This window comes from Stegostoma tigrinum, chromosome 6 (genome assembly GCF_030684315.1).
Source record: "Stegostoma tigrinum isolate sSteTig4 chromosome 6, sSteTig4.hap1, whole genome shotgun sequence".
In the NCBI taxonomy this organism is placed as follows: Eukaryota; Metazoa; Chordata; class Chondrichthyes; order Orectolobiformes; family Stegostomatidae; genus Stegostoma; species Stegostoma tigrinum.
In genome coordinates this window covers 106,750,308-106,771,932 of record NC_081359.1, presented here as the reverse complement: position 1 = coordinate 106,771,932, position 21,625 = coordinate 106,750,308, and the positions used below count along the sequence as shown (strand labels likewise).

The following is a 21,625-nucleotide window of genomic DNA, read 5'->3' as shown; positions in this document are numbered from 1 at the left end:
CTAGCAGGGTATGGAGAGTAATTGGGTCATTTTCAAGATGTTAAAAATGTAACAAGTGGTGATCCACAGTGATCAGTGCCATTAATTCAATTTTTTTATGATTTGTGTAAACGACTTAATTGAAGGGACAGCAGGTATTAGTGAGAAATTCACTGAAGACACAAAGAGGTGGAGGAAAGTAAGTTGTGATGAGGCCTTAAGAAGGCGACAAAATGATACATAGATAGATTAAGTAAATGGATAAATATCTGGCAAATAGACCATATCATACAGACACATCGGGGTGGCACAGTGGCCCAGTGTTAAGCACTGCTGTCTCACAGCACCAGGAACCCAGGTTCAATCCCACCCTCAGGCAACTGTCTGTGTGGAGTTTGCATGTTCTCCCCATGTCAGTGTGAGTTTCCTCCGGGTGCTCCAGTTTCCTCCCACAGTCCAAAGATGTGCAGGCTAGGTGGATTGGCCATGCTACATTGCCTATAGTGTCCAGGGATATGCAGGATAGGTGGATTGGCCACGGGAAATGCAGGACTACAGCAATAGGGTGGGTCAGGGTGGGATGCTCTTCAGAGGGTCAGTGTGGACTTGGATAGGCTGAATGGCCTGCTTCTACGCTATAGGTATTCTATGATTACTGTGGATTCTGTGATAGTTCCTCATATCCCTTCTGTCCTGAGGAACGAGAAATCAGAAAGCCATAATTCGAGGTGCTGAACCTCATCTTGAGTAATGTGTACAGTACTGGACTCCTTGTTGAAGGAAGGATGTATAAGCATTGGATGCAATTCAAAGTAAGTTTCCTACACTAATCCCTGGAATGGGTGGGGTACCTTAGGAGGAAAGATTGTTTAAGTTTAGAGTGAGAGGTGACAGTTGAATCACCTAAACTCCTGAGGGGACCTGGCAGGGTACATGTAGAAAGGATGTTTCCTCTCAGCCATGATCCTATTGGATGGCAGAGCAGGCACGAGGGGCCCAATGACCTGTTCCTGCTCCAATTTCTTATGGTCTTGTGGGAAAATCCAAAACTAGAGGTCGCTGTTTCAAAATAGGGAGTTGTACACTTGAGAAAGAGATGAGGACATTCTTTTCTCTCGCAAAGTCATAAAGTTATAGTGGTCTACATCCCAGGAAAAAGCTCTTCAGCCCACCATGTCCACACCTGCCAAAAACAGGCACCTATCAATTCTAATTCCATTTTCCAGCACTTGGCCCATAGCCTTGTAAGCCTTAGCATCGCAAGTGCACATCTGCATACATCTTTAACTGTGATAAAGGTTTCTGCCTTTCCTAACCTGACAGGTGTGAGTTCCAGGTTCCCACCAGCCTCTGGGTGAAAAGAATTTTCCTCACATCTCCTTTAAACCTCCTGCCCCCCTCACCTTAAATCTATGACCCCCTGGTCATTGATCCCTGCACCACAGGGTAACATTTCTTCCCCTCTACCCTACCTCTGCCCCCTCAAAATTTTATACATCTCGATAATTGCTCTCCCTCAGTCTCCTCGGAGGACAGGAGAGGGTTATGAGTCTTTAGAACTCTCTTTCTCAAAAGGTAGAGGAAGCAGAGTCTTTGAATATTTTCAGGGCCATGGGAGATAGATTACTGATAAACCAGAGGATGAAAGGCAGTCATGGGTAGGTGGGAATGTGGAGTAATCAGACCTGTCATAACCTTATGAATGACTGAACAGTCTAGAAGGGCTGAGTGGTCTACTCCTCTCCTAATTGAACTTTTTGGATGTTTTGGAATCTCTAGAACAAGGGTAAAATTAAAAAGCTACTGCCCCTGACTCTGCCGTGAGTAAGCTCATGAAGACCATAAGAAATAGGAGCAGGAGCAGGGATCTGGCCTGTCCAGCCGACTCTGCCATTCAATAAGATCATGGTTGATCTTCTCGTGGACTCAGTTCCACTTACCTAACAACTCACTGTAACCCTTAAGTCCTTTTACTGTTCAAAAATCTACATATCTTTGCCTAAAAACATTCAACGACTAAGCCTCACCTGCTTCACTGGACAGGGAATTCCACAGATTCACAGCCCTTTGGGTGAAGACGTTTCTCCTCAACTCAGTCCTAAACCTGCTCCCAGTTATTTTGAGGCTATGCTCCTTGGGTCTAGTTTCAATGAAAACAACGCCCCCCCCCCCCCCCCACCCCAAATCCCCACTTCTATCTTAGCTAGTCCCTTCATAATTTTATATCAAGCCAATGCTAAAAATGTTGAAAATATCATACCTGATGATGTAGGTGAGACCAAGCCCACATAATGCAAGAGCACAGATTAACCCAAAAGCTAGTATGACGGCTGTTAACTCAATACCTGGAGAGAGAGGAGAGATAGGTTATGGTGATCATTAATGCACATAAAATTATTATTCCAGGGCAGGGCCACTAATTCACCATGTAGGCTTCATCACTGGCACATCTAACACTGATTCCTCTACACTCAGAGTGACTTTCAAGTCAATGCGTAAACAAAACTTGTGGGCAGCATGGTCTCTCGGTATTAGCACTGCCACATCATAGCACCAGGGACCTGGGTTCAATTCCAGCCTCAGGCGACTGTCTGTGTGGAGTTTACAGCCTCTCTGCTGGGGTTTCCTCTGGGTGCTCTAGTTTCCTCCCGCAGTCCAACAAAGTGCAGGTTGGATGGATTGGCTGCGCTTATTTGCCACAGTTGAACAGGTTAGTGAGTAAGCCATTATACAGGCGTACAGAGAGTGGGTGGTGGGTGGTGCAAGGTGGGATGCTGTTCAGAGGGTTGGTGTGGACTTGATGGGCCAAATGGCCTGCTTCCATGCCCTAGGGATTCTATGGAAATGGGCTCTTCTCTTTGGGGGTTAATTAAGGTGAAAGGGCTCAGTCTATTATGTGTGGCCACCATGACAAGGTGAAACGAGAACTATCAGGTAGATAGAAGATAGATAGAACATTACAGCACAGTACAGGCCCTTCGGCCCTCGATGTTGTGCCGACCTGTCATACCAATCTGAAGCCCATCTAATCTACACTATTCCATGTACGTCCATATGCTTGTCCAATGATGACTTAAATGTACCTAAAGTTGGCGAATCTACTACCGTTGCAGGCAAAGCGTTCCATTCCCTTACTACTCTCTGAGTAAAGAAACTACCTCTGACATCTGTCCTATATCTTTCTCCCCTCAATTTAAAGCTATGGCCCCTTGTTCTCGCCGTCACCATCCTAGGAAAAAGGCTCTCCTATCCACCCTATTTAACCCTCTGATTATTTTATATGTCTCAATTAAGTCACCTCTCAACCTTCTTCTCTCTAATGAAAACAGCCTCAAGTCCCTCAGCCTTTCCTCGTAAGACCTTCCCTCCATACCAGGCAACATCCTAGTAAATCTCCTCTGCACCCTTTCCAAAGCTTCCACATCCTTCTTATAATGCGGTGACCAGAACTGTACGCAATACTCCAAGTGCGGCCGCACCAGAGTTTTGCACAGCTTCACCATAATCACTTGGTTCCGGAACTCGATCCCTCTATTAATAAAAGCTAAAACACTGTATGCCTTCTTAACAGCCCTGTCAACCTGGGTGGCAACTTTCAAGGATCTGTGTACATGAACACCGAGATCTTTCTGCTCGTCTACACTGTCAAGAATCTTACCATTAGCCCAGTACTTTGCCTTCCAGTTACTCCTACCAATTAAGAAGAACTTGTGAAGCCTTTCACCAGCTCAGAACACCTTAAAGTGCTTCAGTGCTAGAGTTTTTTGAATTGTAATCTCTGATGCACTGTGGCATCAGCATGCTTGGACATCTCGAACTGTGATAAATGACCAATAATCCATCCTAGTGATATCGGTTGATGGATAAATATTGGAGAATGGAGAGAACCACCCGCTCTTTATCAAGCAACTGCTATTGGATCCTATGCAACTTCTGATTAATCCCTCATCCAAACAGCAGCCCCTCTGACAGTGGGGCATTCCCTCAGTACCCCACCGGATGCTCCAGCCGGGATTTCGTGGCTCAGGTCTAAGGGCTGGGACTTGAACCCATGGCCTTTTAACTCAGAGGCGACAATCAGTCAGGAGGCACGCAAAGGCTTGACCCAGCACACTGAACGCTCAGCATAGAGAAAGACAAGACATCGGACATTGCTGGAAAAGGCAGCATTAATCGCCCATCCCGAACTGACCTTGAGCTGAGTGGCTAGCCTGGGCCATTTGGACAGGCAGCAATGAGTCAACCACACTGCTGTTGGACTAGAATTCACAAGGCCAGGACTTTATTCACTGAAGCACAAGACGTTGAGGGGTGACCTTTATAAATCATCAGGGGCATGGATAGGGTGAATGATTAGGGTCTTTTCCCTGGTTGGGGGATTTCAAAACTAGGGGTCATATTTTTAAGGTGACAGGAGAAAGGTTTAAAAAAGACAAAGGGCAATTTTTTTTATGCAGTGAATGGTTTGTGTGTGGAATGAGCTGCCAGAGAAAGTGGTGGATGTGGGTACAGTTCCAACATTTAAAAGACCTTTGGTTAAGTTCATGAATAGGAAGAGTTTGCAGGTCAAGCACAGACAGGTCAGGCTAGTTTAGTTTGGGAATGTAGTTAGTGTGGATTAGTTGGGTGGAAGAGTCTATTTCTGTGCTGTATGACTCTATGACTCTTAAGAAGGCCAGATGGGATAAGGGTGGCACATTACCCAAAGGACATGAGATGAAACTGAGAAGAAATGACTGTCTTCATGAGCCCAGAGTCTAATGCACTGGGATGCCCAATAAATGATGAATCAGGGTTATGGACAAGAGTCTGCTTTCTGCCTCTGTCTGCTCCTGCACAAGTTCAGAACACCTCCACTTGTTCTCAGCTTTACTGTTATGTATCCAAGGAATCTCAACAATACATCCATCCAAGGATTTTGAATTTCTGCTTCTCTCTTCCATTGCTTTCCTCTCAGAGTTCCCCAACTCCTCTGTTTGAAGCCAAGCCAGCACATTGTAAAATCATATAGCACTGAAGCAGAAGATGACCTTTCAGCCAATCTTGGAAACGCTACCAATTAATCCGACTCACCTCGGTCTCTGCTTATGGTGCTGCAAGTTATTCTAATTTAAGTAAATATCCATTTTTTAATTGCATGGGGTTTGAATACTGTTAACTAAATTTGGTGGTCCCAAGGTGAGAGTATATTGTGGCCATCGTACCTCTCATGTATTTCTTGCATTGTTCTTTAACAGGAATGTTCTAAAAGGTTTGGGAAACAATTACAAACAGCCAAGCATAACTTAAGAACGGGAATATTCTAATTGGTCCCTCAAGCTTATTCCTCCAGTGAGCAAAACCATGCCTGATCTGATAATTCCACTTGCTCATCTACTTCCCTTGCTTAACAAGAACCTATCTTCCACTGCCTGAAAAGTATTCAAACATTGCTTCCGCTGCCTTTTGAGGAAGAGAGTTTCAAAGACTCGGGATCCTCTGTCAAAATAAATCTCTCTTCACATCTCTTTTAAATGGGCAGTGACCCTCAATTCTCCCAGAAGAGGAAGCATCTACCAGGTCAAGCCCTTGCTTCCTCTTATATCTTTTAATTACGTTGTCTATTACTCTACTAACCTCCAACACGTACAATACTAGCCTGTCTAACCTCTCCTCATAAGTCAAACCACCTATTACAGGAAAGATGTGGAAGCGTTAGAAAAGATGCAGAGGAGATTTACCAGGATGTTTCATGGAATGGAGGGATAGGCTTACGAGGAAAGGCTGAGAGAGCTAGGGCTTTTCTCTTGAGAACAATGAAGGATGAGAGGTGACTTGACAGAGGTGTACAATATGATCAGAGGTATAGATAGAGTAGACAGCCAGAGACTTTTTCTTAGGGTGAAGGTAGCTATTAAGAGGGGGCATAGTTTTAAAGTGAGTGGACATAGATATAGGGGAGACATCAGAGGTAGGTTCTTTACTCAGAGAATGGTGGGGGTGTGAAATGCATTGCTGGAGAGGGTAGTGGCATCAGCTTCATTCGGGGCATTTAAGTGGCTATTAGATAGGCGTATGGATGATAGTGTAAGGTAGGAGTGGAGGTTAGATAGACCTTCGGATGAGGGTAAATGGTTGACACAATATCATGGGCCAAAGGGCCTGTACTGTGCTGTACTGTTCTATGTTCTATTCCAAGAATTAGACAATTAAGCCCTTTCTGAAACAAAAACAGAAATTGCTGGAGAAACTCGGCGGGCCTGGCAGCATCTATGGATTAAAACAGAGTCAATGTGGCCCTTCTTCTGAACTGATAGTAGCCTGGAAAAGGTGGTATATATGTTGAAGACAGGTGGGTGTGGGGTTAAAGGAATGAATGAACAGGCACAGGTGAAGCCCAGACAGAGAGAGAAAAAGAAAGACAGTTGGGCAGACAAAGGGATGGATGATAGGATGCCAAGGTCGAAAGAAAAGCTGTCAATGGTGACCATAAGTGGGTGAAAATGGGTCAGCTGTGTTGAAAGCAGCCCATATCATTACAGGGCCAAGGGAGAGAGCAGGTGAGTGAAGGACATGGGAGGAGGTGTTAAGGTTTTAAAATTATTGAGCTTGATGGAGGATTGGGGTCATCATAAATAGGCTGCTTTAGCCTGAATAGAACATAGAACATAGAACAGTACAGCACAGAACAGGCCCTTCAGCCCACAATGTTGTGCTGACCATTGATCCTCGTGTATGCACCCTCAAATTTCTGTGACCATATGCATGTCCAGCAGTCTCTTAAATGACCCCAATGACCTTGCTTTCACAACTGCTGCTGGCAATGCATTCCATGCTCTCACAACTCTCTGTGTAAAGAACCTGCCTCTGACATCCCCTCTATACTTTCCTCCAACCAGCTTAAAACTATGACCCCTCCTGCTAGCCATTTCTGCCCTGGGAAATAGTCTCTGGCTATCAACTCTATCTATGCCTCTCATTATCTTGTATACCTCAATTAGGTCCCCTCTCCTCCTCCTTTTCTCCAATGAAAAGAGACCGAGCTCAGTCAACCTCTCTTCATAAGATAAGCCCTCCAGTCCAGGCAGCATCCTGGTAAACCTCCTCTGAACCCTCTCCAAAGCATCCACATCTTTCCTATAATAGGGCGACCAGAACTGGACGCAGTATTCCAAGTGCGGTCTAACCAAAGTTTTATAGAGCTGCAACAAGATCTCACGACTCTTAAACTCAATCCCCCTGTTAATGAAAGCCAAAACACCATATGCTTTCTTGACAACCCTGTCCACTTGGGTGGCCATTTTAAGGGATCTATGTATCTGTACACCAAGATCCCTCTGTTCGTCCACACTGCCAAGAATCCTATCCTTAATCCTGTACTCAGCTTTCAAATTCGACCTTCCAAAATGCATCACCTCGCATTTATCCAGGTTGAACTCCATCTGCCACCTCTCAGCCCATCTCTGCATCCTGTCACTGTCCCGCTGCAGCCTACAACAGCCCTCTATACTGTCAACGACACCTCCAACCTTTGTGTCGTCTGCAAACTTGCTGACCCATCCTTCAATCCCCTCATCCAAGTCATTAATAAAAATTACAAACAGTAGAGGCCCAAGGACAGAGCCCTGTGGAACCCCACTCACCACTGACTTCCAGGCAGAATATTTTCCTTCTACTACCACTCGCTGTCTTTTGTTGGCCAGCCAATTCTGTATCCAGGCAGCTACGTTCCCCTGTATCCCATTCCTCCTGACCTTCTGAATGAGCCTACCATGGGGAACCTTATCAAATGCCTTATTGAAGTCCATGATGTTTCTTCCCCTATTCTTTAAAAAGGGTGCACTTTCCTATTGTCTAGTTATCACCACATCTCGCTGTCGATTCTAGATTTATCCGTTGAATTTTTATTCATACTAGCTGCTTTAAGTGGGATTTGAACCCATGACCCCAGAGAATTAGCTTGGGTTTCTAGAGTACCAGTCCAATGAAATTGCCACAACATCACTGCGTTGAGTTTCTTGAGTGCTATTAGGAGCATCTCTCATCAGGCAAATGGAGAAAGCTATGCTGTGTTATAGTTAGGAAGTGAGTCACTCACCACAGAATTCCCAATCTCTCAGCCTTCCCAGTAGACACAATACTGAAATGATTGGTGCACTTGACTTTACATAACTAACCAGGCTGAGTGAAGACATGTCTCCTGAATTCCTTGTTGACTCTATTTGCGCCAGTTATTTCCATAGTTGCAACCACCCCACAATAGATGTGTCTCCTCCTTAGACTGGACTTCCTGCTACTTGCTGGTTATATAAGGGCCTGATCTCATGGATGCAGTGGGAACAGATCTACACCATGCAGAAGGCTGGTATAGGGTAAGTCAGAGGCCTCCTTTCTTGGTTTGCTGGTCCTTTGGAGGGATCATAGGATTCGCTCATTCATGGAGAGTGGGCTTCATTGGCTGGTGGATGGAGCTGGCTAGACCAGCATTTATTTCCCTTTACTAGTTACCCAGTGGGTGAGGGATGCTCAGCCACATCGCTGTGGAGTCACATGCAGGTCAGACCAGGTAAGATGTCTTTTTCTCATTGGTATTAATGAACCAGATGGGATTTACAAAATTGACAGCAGTCATTCTTAGGATACGCAGTGTGGAGTTGGAGGTACACAACAGGCCAGGCAGCATCAGAGGAGCAGGAAAGTTGACGTTTCGGGTTGGGACCCTTCCTCAGAAGGTCAACTTTCCTGCTCCTCTTATGCTGCCTGGCCCGCTGTGTTCCTCCAGCTCCACAGTGTGTTATGCCTGACCCCAGCATCTTACTATCTCTGAGCAGTCATTCTTAGAATAGCTTTTTATTCCAGACTTTTTATTGGATTCAAATTTCACTATCTACCACGCTGGGATTCAAACCTGGGTCCAGGATTCAATAATCTAGATTGATAGTCCAGTGACCTTGCCAGAATTTTACTGCCTCCCCATAAATGACACGTTAGCTTGAAGGGATTGTTCAAGGACAGTGGCCAGTACATTTACCTTACCAAGCCTCTTGGTTGATCTATTATGTTTATCTTCAATGGCAAGTGTGACTTTGCAGTTACATCAAAATAAAATCATAGGCTTAAAGGAAATCCCAAGGCTTCAGTGTCAGTGCTGATTTTCCATAGAATCCCTCAGTGTGGAAACAGGCCCTTTGGCCCAACAAGTCCACACTGACTCTCAGAGCATCCCATCCAGACCCATCCCCCTGTAACCCACCTAATTTCCACATCCCTGAACATGACGCGCAATTTAGCATGGCCAAGCCATGGAACCTGCACATCTTTGGACTGTGGGAGGAAACTGGAGCACACGGAAGAAACCCATGCAGATGCCGGGACAATGTGCAAACTCCACACAGACAGTTGCCAGAGGGTGGAATCAAATGCACGTCCCCAGCGCTGTGAGGCAACGGTGCTAACCATTGAGCCATTGTGCTGTCCCAATGTTTAATGAAGGACCATAGCAGAGTGAACCATCCTAAATACATGGAATCAGCCATTGTCATCACCTTCCAGACCAAATTGTGTGACTGTTTTCTTTTTTTGGAAAGGCAAACTGAATTTGAAAGATTACCTCCTGTGCAAGTGACATCTAGATCAAACCAGCAGCTGGAATCAGCGCCAGGAGGTGAGCCCCCAGGGAAGTGAATGGCACTGCTGCTGTCTTGTATCATTTCCATTGCCATGTTGATGGTGTAGGTGGGCACCAGTTGGTGACTTCTCCCATCAGTGTCCAAGATGACATAGTTCACTATCCCTTCCCCTCGGTCGTTGGTCCCAATCTGCTGATTAAATCCGGCAAATGTTAAATTCCTGGTGGATTTGGCAAGAGCCATTCTTGAAATGTGGGCCCCAGCTTGCTGAACATTCTCCATGGTTTTGGCGATAAAGTAAATGCCATTGTAAATTGTTCCAAAGAGAGGTGAAACCTGCAGAATGAAACCCAAACAATTTAGGCACAAAGGTGAGCCCACAATATGGCTTCCATAAGACGGGAGAATTGAAATAAACCACTGAGTTTGCTGCATTAAATTTCATCAGTTACCATGTTGCGGGGGGTTGAACCCATTTCCCCAGAGCGTTAGCCTTCAGCCACTGGATTATGGACCTGGCAGCATTACCCCTATACCACCATCTCCCCACCTCTTCTCCCTAACAGTGTTACCAACTGGCTCTAATCTTCTGCTTCAGCTTTACTTGGATCAAGTTTGGTGCTCTAATGGTTAGTGTATTGAACAAACAGGCAGGGCTACAAGCTTCCAAATATACTGTGGAAGGTTGGTAAGAAGGATAATGAGGCCAAAAGGGTTGGGTCACGTGGAAAGTTGAGAGGTGAATTATTTAAAAGGAGCCTAAGGGGAAACTTTTTCACGCAGAGAGTGGTGAGTGCATGGAATGAACTGCCAGAGGAAGTGGCACATGAATAGGAAAGGCTTAGAGGGATATGGGCCAAAAGTTGGCAAATGGGATGGGATCAGTTCAGGATATCTAGTTGGCATGGATGAGTTGGACCAAAGGGTCTGTTTCTGTGCTGTACATCTCTATGACTTTATTCTAGTCCATTAAATATAGAAAATTAAAGGATAATCCAATTAAGATGTATAACTAATTTTTGATAGGACAAAGAGTCTTGAAGTCATAGAATCATAGAAATAAACAGCATGGAAACAGACCCCTTGGTCCAAATCTTACATGCCTTTCAAAAATCCTACATAAATCTAATCCCATTTGCCAGCATTTACCCATAAACCTCTCAACCCTTTCTATCATATACCAGCCCAGATCCCCTTTAAGTGCTGTAATTGTACCAGCTTCCACCACTTCCTCTGGCAGCTCATTCCACACACGCACCACCCTCTGCATGAAAAAGTTGCCTCTCAGGTCCCTTTTAAATCTTTCCCCTCTCACCTTAAATCTATGCCCCTCTAGTTTTGGACTGCCCCACCCCAGGGACAAGACCTTGGCTAATCATCCTATCCATGCCCCTCATGATTTTATAAACTTTTATAAAGTTCCAGCATCAACATTTCTTTGTTTTATATTTTTGTGAAAATCTGTGCTCTAAAAGTTTACAAAGACTGAGAACATTTGTTGATATCAAGACTGAGACCAATGGGCTTTTCATTAGGCTAGCTCACTAATGATGTGGTAGGAAATGACACAAGTTGAGTGGACATATCAACCAGACAGGATCTAATTGAATGGCAGAACAGGCTCAAAAGGCCGGTTTCTTTCATATTGGTCGCAAAATCGAATCCTAGGGATTGCTGCTAGAAAATGTCCATGAAAGTTGTTGGATTGTAATAACCTAACAAGATAAATGAAGTACAACAGGGGAGGGACTTCCAGCCTACTCAAACAGTTTAACTTTTAATATTGATACAAAAAGAGCAATTGCTAGAAAATCTCAGCAGCTCTGGCAGCATCTGTGGAGTGAAATCAGAGTTAATGTTTCAGCTCAAGTGACCTTTCCTCAGGACTGGATGCATTACAGCATGGTTTGGCAACTGCTTGTCCCCAGATCACAAGAAACTGCACAGAGTCATGAGCACAGCCCAGCCAAATCATGCAAACCAGCCTTCCAACCATTGACCCTGTCTATATTTCCCTCTACCTTGGGAAAGCAACCAGTATGGTCAAAGACTATATATACTCTCCTCCACCCTCTTTCATTGGATAGGAGATATAACAGTTTGTATACACGACGTAGGAATAGATTCAAGAAAAGCTTCTTCCCCAATGTTACTAGACTTCTGAATGGGCCTCTCAAATTTTAAATTTAATGTTGATCTCAATGTTTGTGCACCTTCTCTGCAACCGTAACATTGTACTCCTCGCTTTATTCTGTTACCCCAATACACTCTGTTTGGCATGATCTGCCTGTACTGCACACAGAACAAAACTTTTCACTGTACCTAGGTACACGTGGCAATAACAAATCAAATCAAATCAAATGTATAGTCTTGTCATTTCCAGCCGCAGCTGTAAATACACTCAGCTGAAACAAGGTTGGCAGGTTGTTCAGCTGTGGAGGCCTTCACAGATCCTACTGATTTACATCCACTCAGGTCAATTTCACTTCAGTTGATCACTAGCCAATGCAAGCTCTGGCTGATTTGCTTCCTAAAGTTTCCAGAGATAATTCCCAAGAATTTATTGCCACATCATTTGATTAGCTTTCTGCTCCAAATCACTGGAATTGGAACTCTGTCTAAGAATGCAGTGGAAGTGTGCTATTGAATATTTTCAAGACAGAGGTGGTTAGGTTCTTGTTAGGCAGGGGGTTTGAGGATTATTGGGATTGTATATAAATCAGCCATGATTTCATAAAACGGCGGAACAACCTCAATGGTCTGAATGGGCTACTTCTGCTCCTAATCTGTACATTTTCACCAGAAAAGACAACCATTTAGCACATCTTACATGTGGAAGTTCTTTTAGTATAGTTACTATTTAGTCTCATTCCTCCTTTACCCTTAGCACTGTATTTTATTTTCCTTTTCAAGTATTTATCCAATAACCTTTTAAAAGTTATGTTGTAATCTTCTTCCATTCCCCTTTCATGTGGAGCTTCTGGTGTTGGACTGGGATGGACAAAGTCAGAAGTCACACAACATCAAATTATAGTCCAACAGGTTTATTTGAAATCACAAGCTTTCACAGCTGTGCTGCTTCATCAGGTGAAGTGAAGGAACGCACACAGGCACAGAATTTATAGGCAGAGAGATCAAAATATCATACAAATGGTGCCGATAGGCTGAATAATAAATCTCTGCAAGTGATCAGAAGTGTCAGATAGTGAGTAAAGCATCAGCAGCTGAACTGCAAACTCCACATTGACAGTCACCAAGGACAGCAAATGAATGGAGATCCCTGGCGCTGTGATGCAGCAGTGCTAACCACTGAGCCACTGTACTGCCCCCTATCCATTTGCCTTGCTGTAACTCATTTAATGATTGCCTCCAATAGTTTCCTGATGACAGATGTCAACTTAACTGATCTGTAATTTCCTGCTTTCTCTCACTTTTTGTGTAAAGTTTTTTTTATTTGTTCATGGAACATTGGTGTTGTTGAGTAGGCCAGTACATGTTGCCCATTCCTAACTTCCCAGAGGGAAATTCCTTACTGTAACTACACACTGACTTTTTGTAATTCATGAGGACACCAAGATCCCTCTGCATCTCAGAGCTCTGCAATCCCCAACTTTGTTTTCTAATATAATCGGACAATTGCTGAAACAAGGACATTTGGAAAATTAAAATCAATGCACCATCTATCTCAGGGGCCACCTTTTTTAAGACTCAGAAATAAAGTCCAACAGGACGTGGGCACTGATCAACCTCAGCTTTAACAATTTACTCAGCATCATTTCTCTGCTGATCTTCCTATGTTCCCACCTCCCTTCCATTTCCTGATTTATCACTGTGTCTGGGATGTTACTTGTCTCCATTAGATGAATGATGCAAAATACCTTTCCAATTCATCCGTAAACTCCTTGCTTTCCATGATTACTTCTCCAATTTGAATTTCTACACAATTAATACTCATTCTGTTAACTATTTTCTTCTTCAAATGATAGAAACCCTTACTACAGCATTATTATTATATTTCTGATTAGCTGTCTCTCATGCTTTGTAATCTCCCTCATTAATTTGTTGATCATTTGTTGCATTTTATATTCTATCTAATTTTCAGATGTGACACCTATCTTTGCAGAATTAAATGATTTTCTTTAATTTTGATACAATCTCTTTAACACATCTAGTCAACTCTGGAAAGTGGGTTCAACCACTGAAATTTTACTTACTCTTTGGAAAGTATCTGTTCTGTAATTTTGTAAGTATCCTCCTATGTCTGCCACTATATCTCTACAGACCTCTCCTTTGAATTAATTTGCCAATTCATTTGAGTCTGCTCTGCTTTTGCACTCTCAATAATTGCCCTTGGTCATACTTATTTAAAAAATCTCAGTTCTGCTCTGCACTTCCCTAAGCTGAATGTAAAATTCAATTATATTATGTTTGCTGCCACCTAAATCCAATATGATTGCACAATGCCAACTCTTGTAAAGCCCGCTCTCTGCCAGCTTCAAAATGTGGTGCTCTAAGAAACTATCCTATGAATTCCAAACCTTGACTACCTTAGGCTGTCTGACTTTTCCAGTCAATATGTCAACTAAAATCTCCGCTGATTATTGACATACCCTTCAGAAAAGCTGTCGTTATTTCTTCCTTCTCACTCCACTTTATCACAAGGTTAATTTTAGGGAGGTTGTACATCATTCTTGCTTTTCTTACTTCTCATTTCTCCAAATGTTTGCATACCCTCAATTCCTGAATTTAGGTTATCACTAACCATTATCATATTACAAATTAAACAGTAATAACAATGGACTGCCGTGTGCTAATAGCCCAGTAAACTACATGCGAGTGCAAATCACATGCAGCATGCTATTTCTGTTTCAAGATATACATTGTACCTGTAGCTTAGAAATTTTTTTGCATTAATTTAGGCACATTTGTCTTTTCTTCAAGCTTGCTTCTATTTTAGACCACAAGATGTGGGAGCAGAGGCAGGCCATTCAGCCCATTGAGGTTGCATCATCATTCAATAAGATTGTGGCTACTCTAATAATCTTTTCTGAAAATCACAGGGAAGTGGACATTGGACTCATAATGGGTGTTTCACTCAGATGAGTGAAGACATGGATGGGAACAGCAGGATTTTATTCCAGGAGAACCTGCCACTCCAGTTTGCCCAGAAGTGCCACCATAAGCTCCCGCAGCATGTTATCAGAATTGTGGCCAATAGACAGATTGTGCCCCACCTGCAAACCTTGAGCAATGCTATCAAACATTGACTAATTTGCTTAGAGAAGGTTGGCTTATTGGGTGTACCTGCTCTGGTTGCTGAGATGTCACTATTTCACCGTTCTCTTGTGCCTTTAAAAATGCCTCACGGAAACTCATCTCTTCAGATGCCATCGTTATCGTCAAAACAGCATCATAAGCCTCTCGCAGCTTGCTGTTGTCCCTCAGCACAGAGTAAGATGTATTTTTGTGAGGAAGACTGTAGAGTAAGGTGTCATATGGTACAAAAGCGAACCTCCCATTGGTCAGCCCCATGTCGTGGGCTTTCTGCAGTAAGACAGCCTGCTCCTCACCTCCAATGAGGACCGAGTGCATGCACATGATAACAACTAGAATACAGAAGGCCACATTAGTATTTCCCTATAAAGTGAACAGAACAGACAGCAATAGAAATACCCCCACTTTTATCCGTGGCTATACACCACTTTAGACACACACTCCTGCCACCACGAGTGTATTTACAGAATGCATTGGTCAAGAATTCTTCAATTCTTCAAAACTCACAACCTCTACCACCTAGAATAACAAAGACAACATGTGCCTGTTAAAGCAATGACCTTCCAAAAAGCTCCAGTGAATCTCACAATGTTGCTGCTTCAACAAACATCAGTTTCTCCTTCATTGTCACTGTCATAACTGGAACTCCACACCACCAGCGCTGGGCAAAGGGGAGGCTATCTTTACCACATGGACTGCACTGGTTCCAGAAGGTGGCACACAACCTCCCTCTTAAGGGCTCACAACAAATGTTGACATTGCTATTGATAATATCAAAGGGAGCTTTTGCTATGGGATATAGAAGTAGAGAGGTTTTGCTAAATCTATACAAGGCACTAGTTAGATCACAGCTGGCATTTTTTTTCCCTTTGTTCATTCATGGAATGAGGGCGTTGCTGACCAGGCAGCATTTATTGCCCATCCCTAATTGCCCAGAAGGCAGTTAAGAGTCAGCCATATTGCAGTGGGTCTGGAGTTTCATGTAGACCAGACCAGGTAAGGATGGCAGTTTCCTTCCCTAAAGGGTATTAGTGAACCAGATGGGCTTTTCCTGACAATTGGTAATGGATTCAGAGTCATCATTAGACTCTAAATTCCAAATATTTATTGAATTCAAATTCCACCATCTACTGTAGTGGGATTCGAACCCAGGTCCCCAGGACATTATCTGGGTCTCTGGATTAACAGTCTAGCGATAACACCACCGGACCATCACCTTCCCATATTGTGAACAGTTTTGGGCCAGTCTAAGGAAATTAATACTGGCACAGGAGTCCAGCAAATGTTCATTAGGCTGGTATCTCGTTGTGGAGGGATTGTCTCCTGATGAAATGTTGAGTAGGTTGGATGTGTACTCATGAAATATGGAAGAATAACCTTATAGAAATATATATTCTTAGGAGACTCGACAGGATAGGAGAGGTAATTACCTCTTGTGGGAGACTCTAGAACCAAAGGGCATCATTTCAGAACAACGGTTACAAATTTAAGACTGGGATGAGGAAGAATGTCTTCTCTCAGGGGGTAGTGTACCTCTGGAATAAAAACAAAGTTGCTGGAAAAGCCCAGCAGGTCTGGCAGCATCTGTGAAGGAAAAAACAGAGTTCACCTTTCAGGCCCGATGACCCTTCCTCAGAAATGTGAATCTCTGGAATTCTTTACAACAGAGGGCTGCTGAGGCTGATTCGATCATTATAGAGAGGTTGAGATAGACAGATCAGAAAGGGAATTAAGGGCTACGTGGAAAAAGCAAGGAAATGAATTTCAGGATCGTTGGATCAGCTATGATCTTATTGAATGGTAGAACAGAGCCAGCAGACTGAAAGTCCTGCTTTGGCCCTTATGCCTTAGCCTTTTTCTCCCAGGAATCAATTAAAAATGAAGCCTTAAGACCCCACTCAGGAATATTGTGTGCTGTTTTGGTTTCCTTATCTAAGTGAGGATATACTTGCCATAGCCCACTGGAGGTTTATCAGATTAATCCCGTATGAGGATAGATTGAGAAACAGGGTCTATATTCTCTCAGGTTTTGAAGAATGGGGGTGGCCTCATTGAAACTTACAAAATTCTTACACAAAGTGAGATGTAGTTGGATGTTCCCCTTGGCTTCAGAGCACTGAGCCATAAACAGAACAAGTACAAGAGGGCATTGATTTAAAGTGATCTGCAAAGAAGCAAGGGTGCTTCAAAAATTATCCACAGGAGAAAGAGTTGGTTATGTTGCCCCTTAAGTCTGTTCCATTGTTCATGATTAAAATCTTGACTACCCATCTCCAGAGCCTTCATATCCTTCCTATAGTGTGGTGCGCAGAATTGCACACAATACTCCAAATGTGGTGTAACTGGAGTTTTATACAGCTGCAACATGATTAGCCAACCTTAATACTCAATGCCCCAACAATGAAGGCAAGCATGCCATACACATTATTTCCCACCTTATCCACTTGTTTTGCCACTTCCAGGAAGCTATGGACTTGCACTATAAGATCCTTCTGTTTATCAATGCTCCTAAATGTCCCACTATTTATTGCATGTCTTCCTCCAGCATTTGACCTCCTAAAATGGATCACCTCACATTTGTCCAGATTAAGCTCCACCTGCCATTTCTCCTCCTAACTTTCCATTGATCTATATCCTATTGTATTCTTTGACTTTCCTAATACACAACTCCACCAATTTTCATGTCATCTGCAAACTTACTAATCAGACTACTTACACTTTTATCCAAATCATTTATGTATATGTATATCACAAACAGATGTCCTAGCACTGATTAACATAGAAACATACATAGAAACATAGAACTGTAGAAGATGGGAGCAGGAGGAGGTCTTTCAGCACTTTGAGGCTGCTCCGCCATTCTTCACGATCATCCAAACTCAATAGCCTAATCCTGCTTTCTCCCCATAACCTTTGATTCCATTCGTCCCAAGTGCTATATCTAGTCACTTCTTTCAAAGTTTTGGCATCAACTACTCCAAGTGGTAATGAATTCCAGGGGCTCACCACTTTTTGGGTGAAGAAATGTCTCCTCATCGCTGACCTAAATATTCTACCCCAAATCCTCATATTGCGACACCTGGTTCTGGACACACTCACAGTTGGGAACACCCTCCCTGCATCTACCCTGTCTAGTCCTGTTAGAATTTTTTAAGTCTCTATGAGAAGACTCCCCACCCTGACTTTCGCCTGAATTCTAGCAAAAACAATCACAACCTAGTCAATCTCTCTCCTCCTATGTCAGACCTGCCATCCCTGGAATCAGCCTGGTAACCCTTCTCTGCTCTCTATCGAGGGCATTAGCATCCTTCCTCAGAAAAGGAGGCCAAAATTGCACACTATGGAACGCCACTGGTCGCAGGCCTCCAGTCAGAAAAACGTCCTCCACAAATGTCCTTTGTCTTCTATGACCAAGCCAATTTTAAATCCAACTTACCAGCACACCATGAATCCCATATAACATCACTTTCTGGATAAGCCTTCCATGAGGGTCCTTGTCAGATGATTTAGTAAAGTCCATGTAGACAATATTCGCTACACTACCATTATCAATCATCTTCATAACTTCCTCAAAAACCTCAACCAAATTTGTAAGACATTCCCGACCATAAGGCAAGCTGACTATCACTAATAAGTCCATTCTTTTCCAAATGCAAGCAAATTCTCTCCCTAAGAATCTTCTCCAACAATTTCCCTACCACTGATGTAAGGTATATCAGCCTACAATTTCCTGGGGATAATCCTATTGCTGTTTTTAAACAAAGGAATACCATTGGCTTTTCTCCAGTCTTCTATGACTTTGTCTTTGGCTAAAGAGAGCTCAAAGGTAGGACCATAGAATCATTGAGATATGTGGCATGGAAGAAGACCCTTCGGTCAAACTTGTCCATGCCAACTAGATATCATGCATAAATCCAGTCCCATTTATCAGCATTGGGCCCATATCCCTCTAAATCCTTCCCATTCATATTCCCACCCAAATGTCTTATCAATGTTGTAATTGTACCAGAAATCTGTAATGTGTCCAGTAATTTCATCCCTTGATTCCTTCGGTGTCCTGGGAAAGATTTTCAGACTTGAACGATTTATCTCCTTGAATAATTTTCAAGACACCCTACGTGTCCCCCTATTTAATATTGACATGCCCTACAATATCGAGATGCCCTTCATAATCATGTCATCATACATGCTATTGTCCTTGATGAATGAATCCCAATGTGAGGTATGCATTAAGGACTTCACTCACTTCCTCTGATTCTGTGTATAAATTCCCTCCTGTGTCGTTCAATGGACCTACCTCTTCCCTAGCTACCCACTTGTTCCTGACATACTAATAAAATACCTTGGGATTCTACTTGTCAAGGACATTTCATGGCCTCTTTTAACACTCCTAATTCCTTGTTTAAGTTATATCCTGCTTCTTTTACATTCCTGCAGAACCATGTCTGATTTCAGTTTTCTAAACATTACATATGCTCCCTTTTTTCTTTTCGAATGAAATATCTCTTATCATCCAAGGTATATGTTTGCCTTTGTTTTTGGACAGGCCATGAGTTCATACTTTTGGTGAGCATTTGTTTACACAGTGTAACTGCTCCCTGGAGGCCCTGTGTATGATTGCAGTAAAGTGCAATAGTTACACCATCTGATAATATACATTTTTTCAATGAATGACCTCAAGATCCCTTGTCATGAATCAACCGTAAGCTGGATATAGACATGACCTTAGTCCAAAAAATTTGGTATGAAATCTCATATTATTACCATCTAATAACTTGGTTTCTAAAGTGGAGATAAAAATGGGTTTCGTTTTTGCACCTGTGAAGAGCTGACCTGACATTTATAAAGGTCAGAAAGAATTTTTGACGAATGAGTTTAAAACAGCATTTATAAGAAGTTATGTGTTTTGGCTAAATGACCAGAAATATAATGGGGAGGCGATGGCCTAGTGGTATTATTGCTGGACTATTAACCTGGAGACCTAGATAATGTTCTGGAGGCCTGGGTTTGAATCCCATCAGGGCAGATGGAGGAATTTGAATTTAATAAATAATCTGGAAATGAGAGTCTAATGCTGACCATGAATCCATTGCCAATTGTTGGAAAAACTGATCTGGTTCACAAATGTCCTTTAGAGAAGGAAACTGCCATCCTTACCTTGTCTGGCCTACATGTGACTCCAGACCCACAGCAATGTGGCTGACTCTTAACTGCCCTCTGGGCAATGAAGGATGGGCAATAAATGCTGCCTGATCAGCAATGCCCTCATCCTATGAATGAATAAAAATATATCTGGGGAGTTAATTGCTCAGGTGTTTGCTGACTTAGGGTTCAAGACCACCACACAGAGTGAGAGATGAAAGAGGCCGGAGCAGGTAACAGAGGTGCTGTTACTTAGCAATCTCCAAGCAGTCATGGCTAGGGAGAAGTTTTGTGTTGCTTAGAAGTCAGTGAGAAGAAAGAATCAGAAGGCAAGGTTTCAGAAAGAAAGACATTTTAGAAGGCTGCTGAAGACATGCATTTAGGGAATGTATGTCAAACAATTGTGAACTGACTCAGCAATTGCTTTAAGGGTCTTGACAAGGGTCATGAATTGAAGAAAATTGCACCGAGTGAATATGAAGCAATTCACCAAAACAAAGCTGATTACAGCTTATCCAGCTGAACCAAAAACATTATTATGGAGATAAGGTAATAAAATGTGAGGCTGGATGAACACAGCAGGCCAAGCAGCATCTCAGGAGCACAAAAGCTGACGTTTCGGGCCTAGGGAGATAAGGTTGATTCTTCAATAACGTTTGAGTGCCAGTGAGGGTATTGCTGGGATAAAAGGAAGCAATCATTCTTTTTAATGTTTACAATGAGATCTTCCTTTTCTCCCATCTAGTACAATTAGTTTTTGCTTTTCTTTTGGATAATAAACTTTTACATACTTTTATTAAAAGTACATCAGCAACCTCTTTTTTTCATTCATTCATTCATTAATAAATAATCTGGAAATAAGGGTCTGCAAAAAAGAGAGAGTTAAGTTGGCTATTGCAGAAAATATGGAGGCATGGGATTGAGGGTGATTTAGCAGTTTGAGTCAGAAATTGGCTAGCTGTAAGACAGAGGGTGGTGGTTGACGGGAAATGTTCATCCTGGAGTTCAGTTACTAGTGGTGCAAAACAAGGATCTGTTTTGGGGCCACTGCTGTTTGTCATTTTTATAAATGACCTGGATGAGGGCGTAGAAGAACGGGTTAGTAAATTTGCGGATGACACTAAAGTCGGTGGAGTTGTGGATAGTGTGGAAGGATGTTGCAGGTTACAGAAGGACATAGATAAGCTGCAGAGCTGGGCTGAGAGGTGGCAAATGGAATTTAATGTGGAAAAGTGTGAGGTTATTCACGTTGGAAAGATTAACAGGAATACAGTGTACTGGGATAATGGTAAGATTCTTGGTAGTTTGGATGAGCAGAGAGATCTCCGTGTCTGTGTGCGTAAATTCTGGAAAGTTGCCACCCAGGTTGATAGGGTTGTTAAGAAGGCGTACGGTGGGCTAGGTTTTATTGGTAGAGGGATTGAGTTTCGAGCCATGAGGTCATGTTGCAGCTGTACAAAACTCTGGAGCGGCCACACTTGGGGTATTGCATACAGTTCTGGTCACCGCATTACAGGAAGGATGTGGAAGCATTGGAAAGGGTGCAGAGGAGATTTACCAGGATGTTGCCTGGTACGGAGGGAAGGTCTTATGAGGAAAGGCTGAGGGACTTGAGGCTGTTT

At 43.0% G+C, this 21,625-nt stretch overlaps 1 protein-coding gene across 3 annotated transcripts in view; it reads right to left on the bottom strand.

Moving 5' to 3' along the window:
• The window catches only part of gucy2f (guanylate cyclase 2F, retinal), a 72,957-nt gene that overhangs the window by 45,413 nt on the left and 5,919 nt on the right, over nt 1-21,625 (bottom strand). For 2 of the 3 annotated variants that reach the window (XM_059646834.1, XM_048532100.2), the window contains exons 3-5: nt 14,892-15,193; nt 9,569-9,923; nt 2,240-2,324 (exon numbers count right to left, since the gene is read on the bottom strand). In XM_059646834.1, the coding sequence (XP_059502817.1) occupies nt 2,240-2,324; nt 9,569-9,923; nt 14,892-15,193 (742 nt within the window). The remainder of the gene's footprint in view (nt 1-2,239; nt 2,325-9,568; nt 9,924-14,891; nt 15,194-21,625) is intronic. The other variant, XM_048532102.2, reaches the window with a different exon arrangement.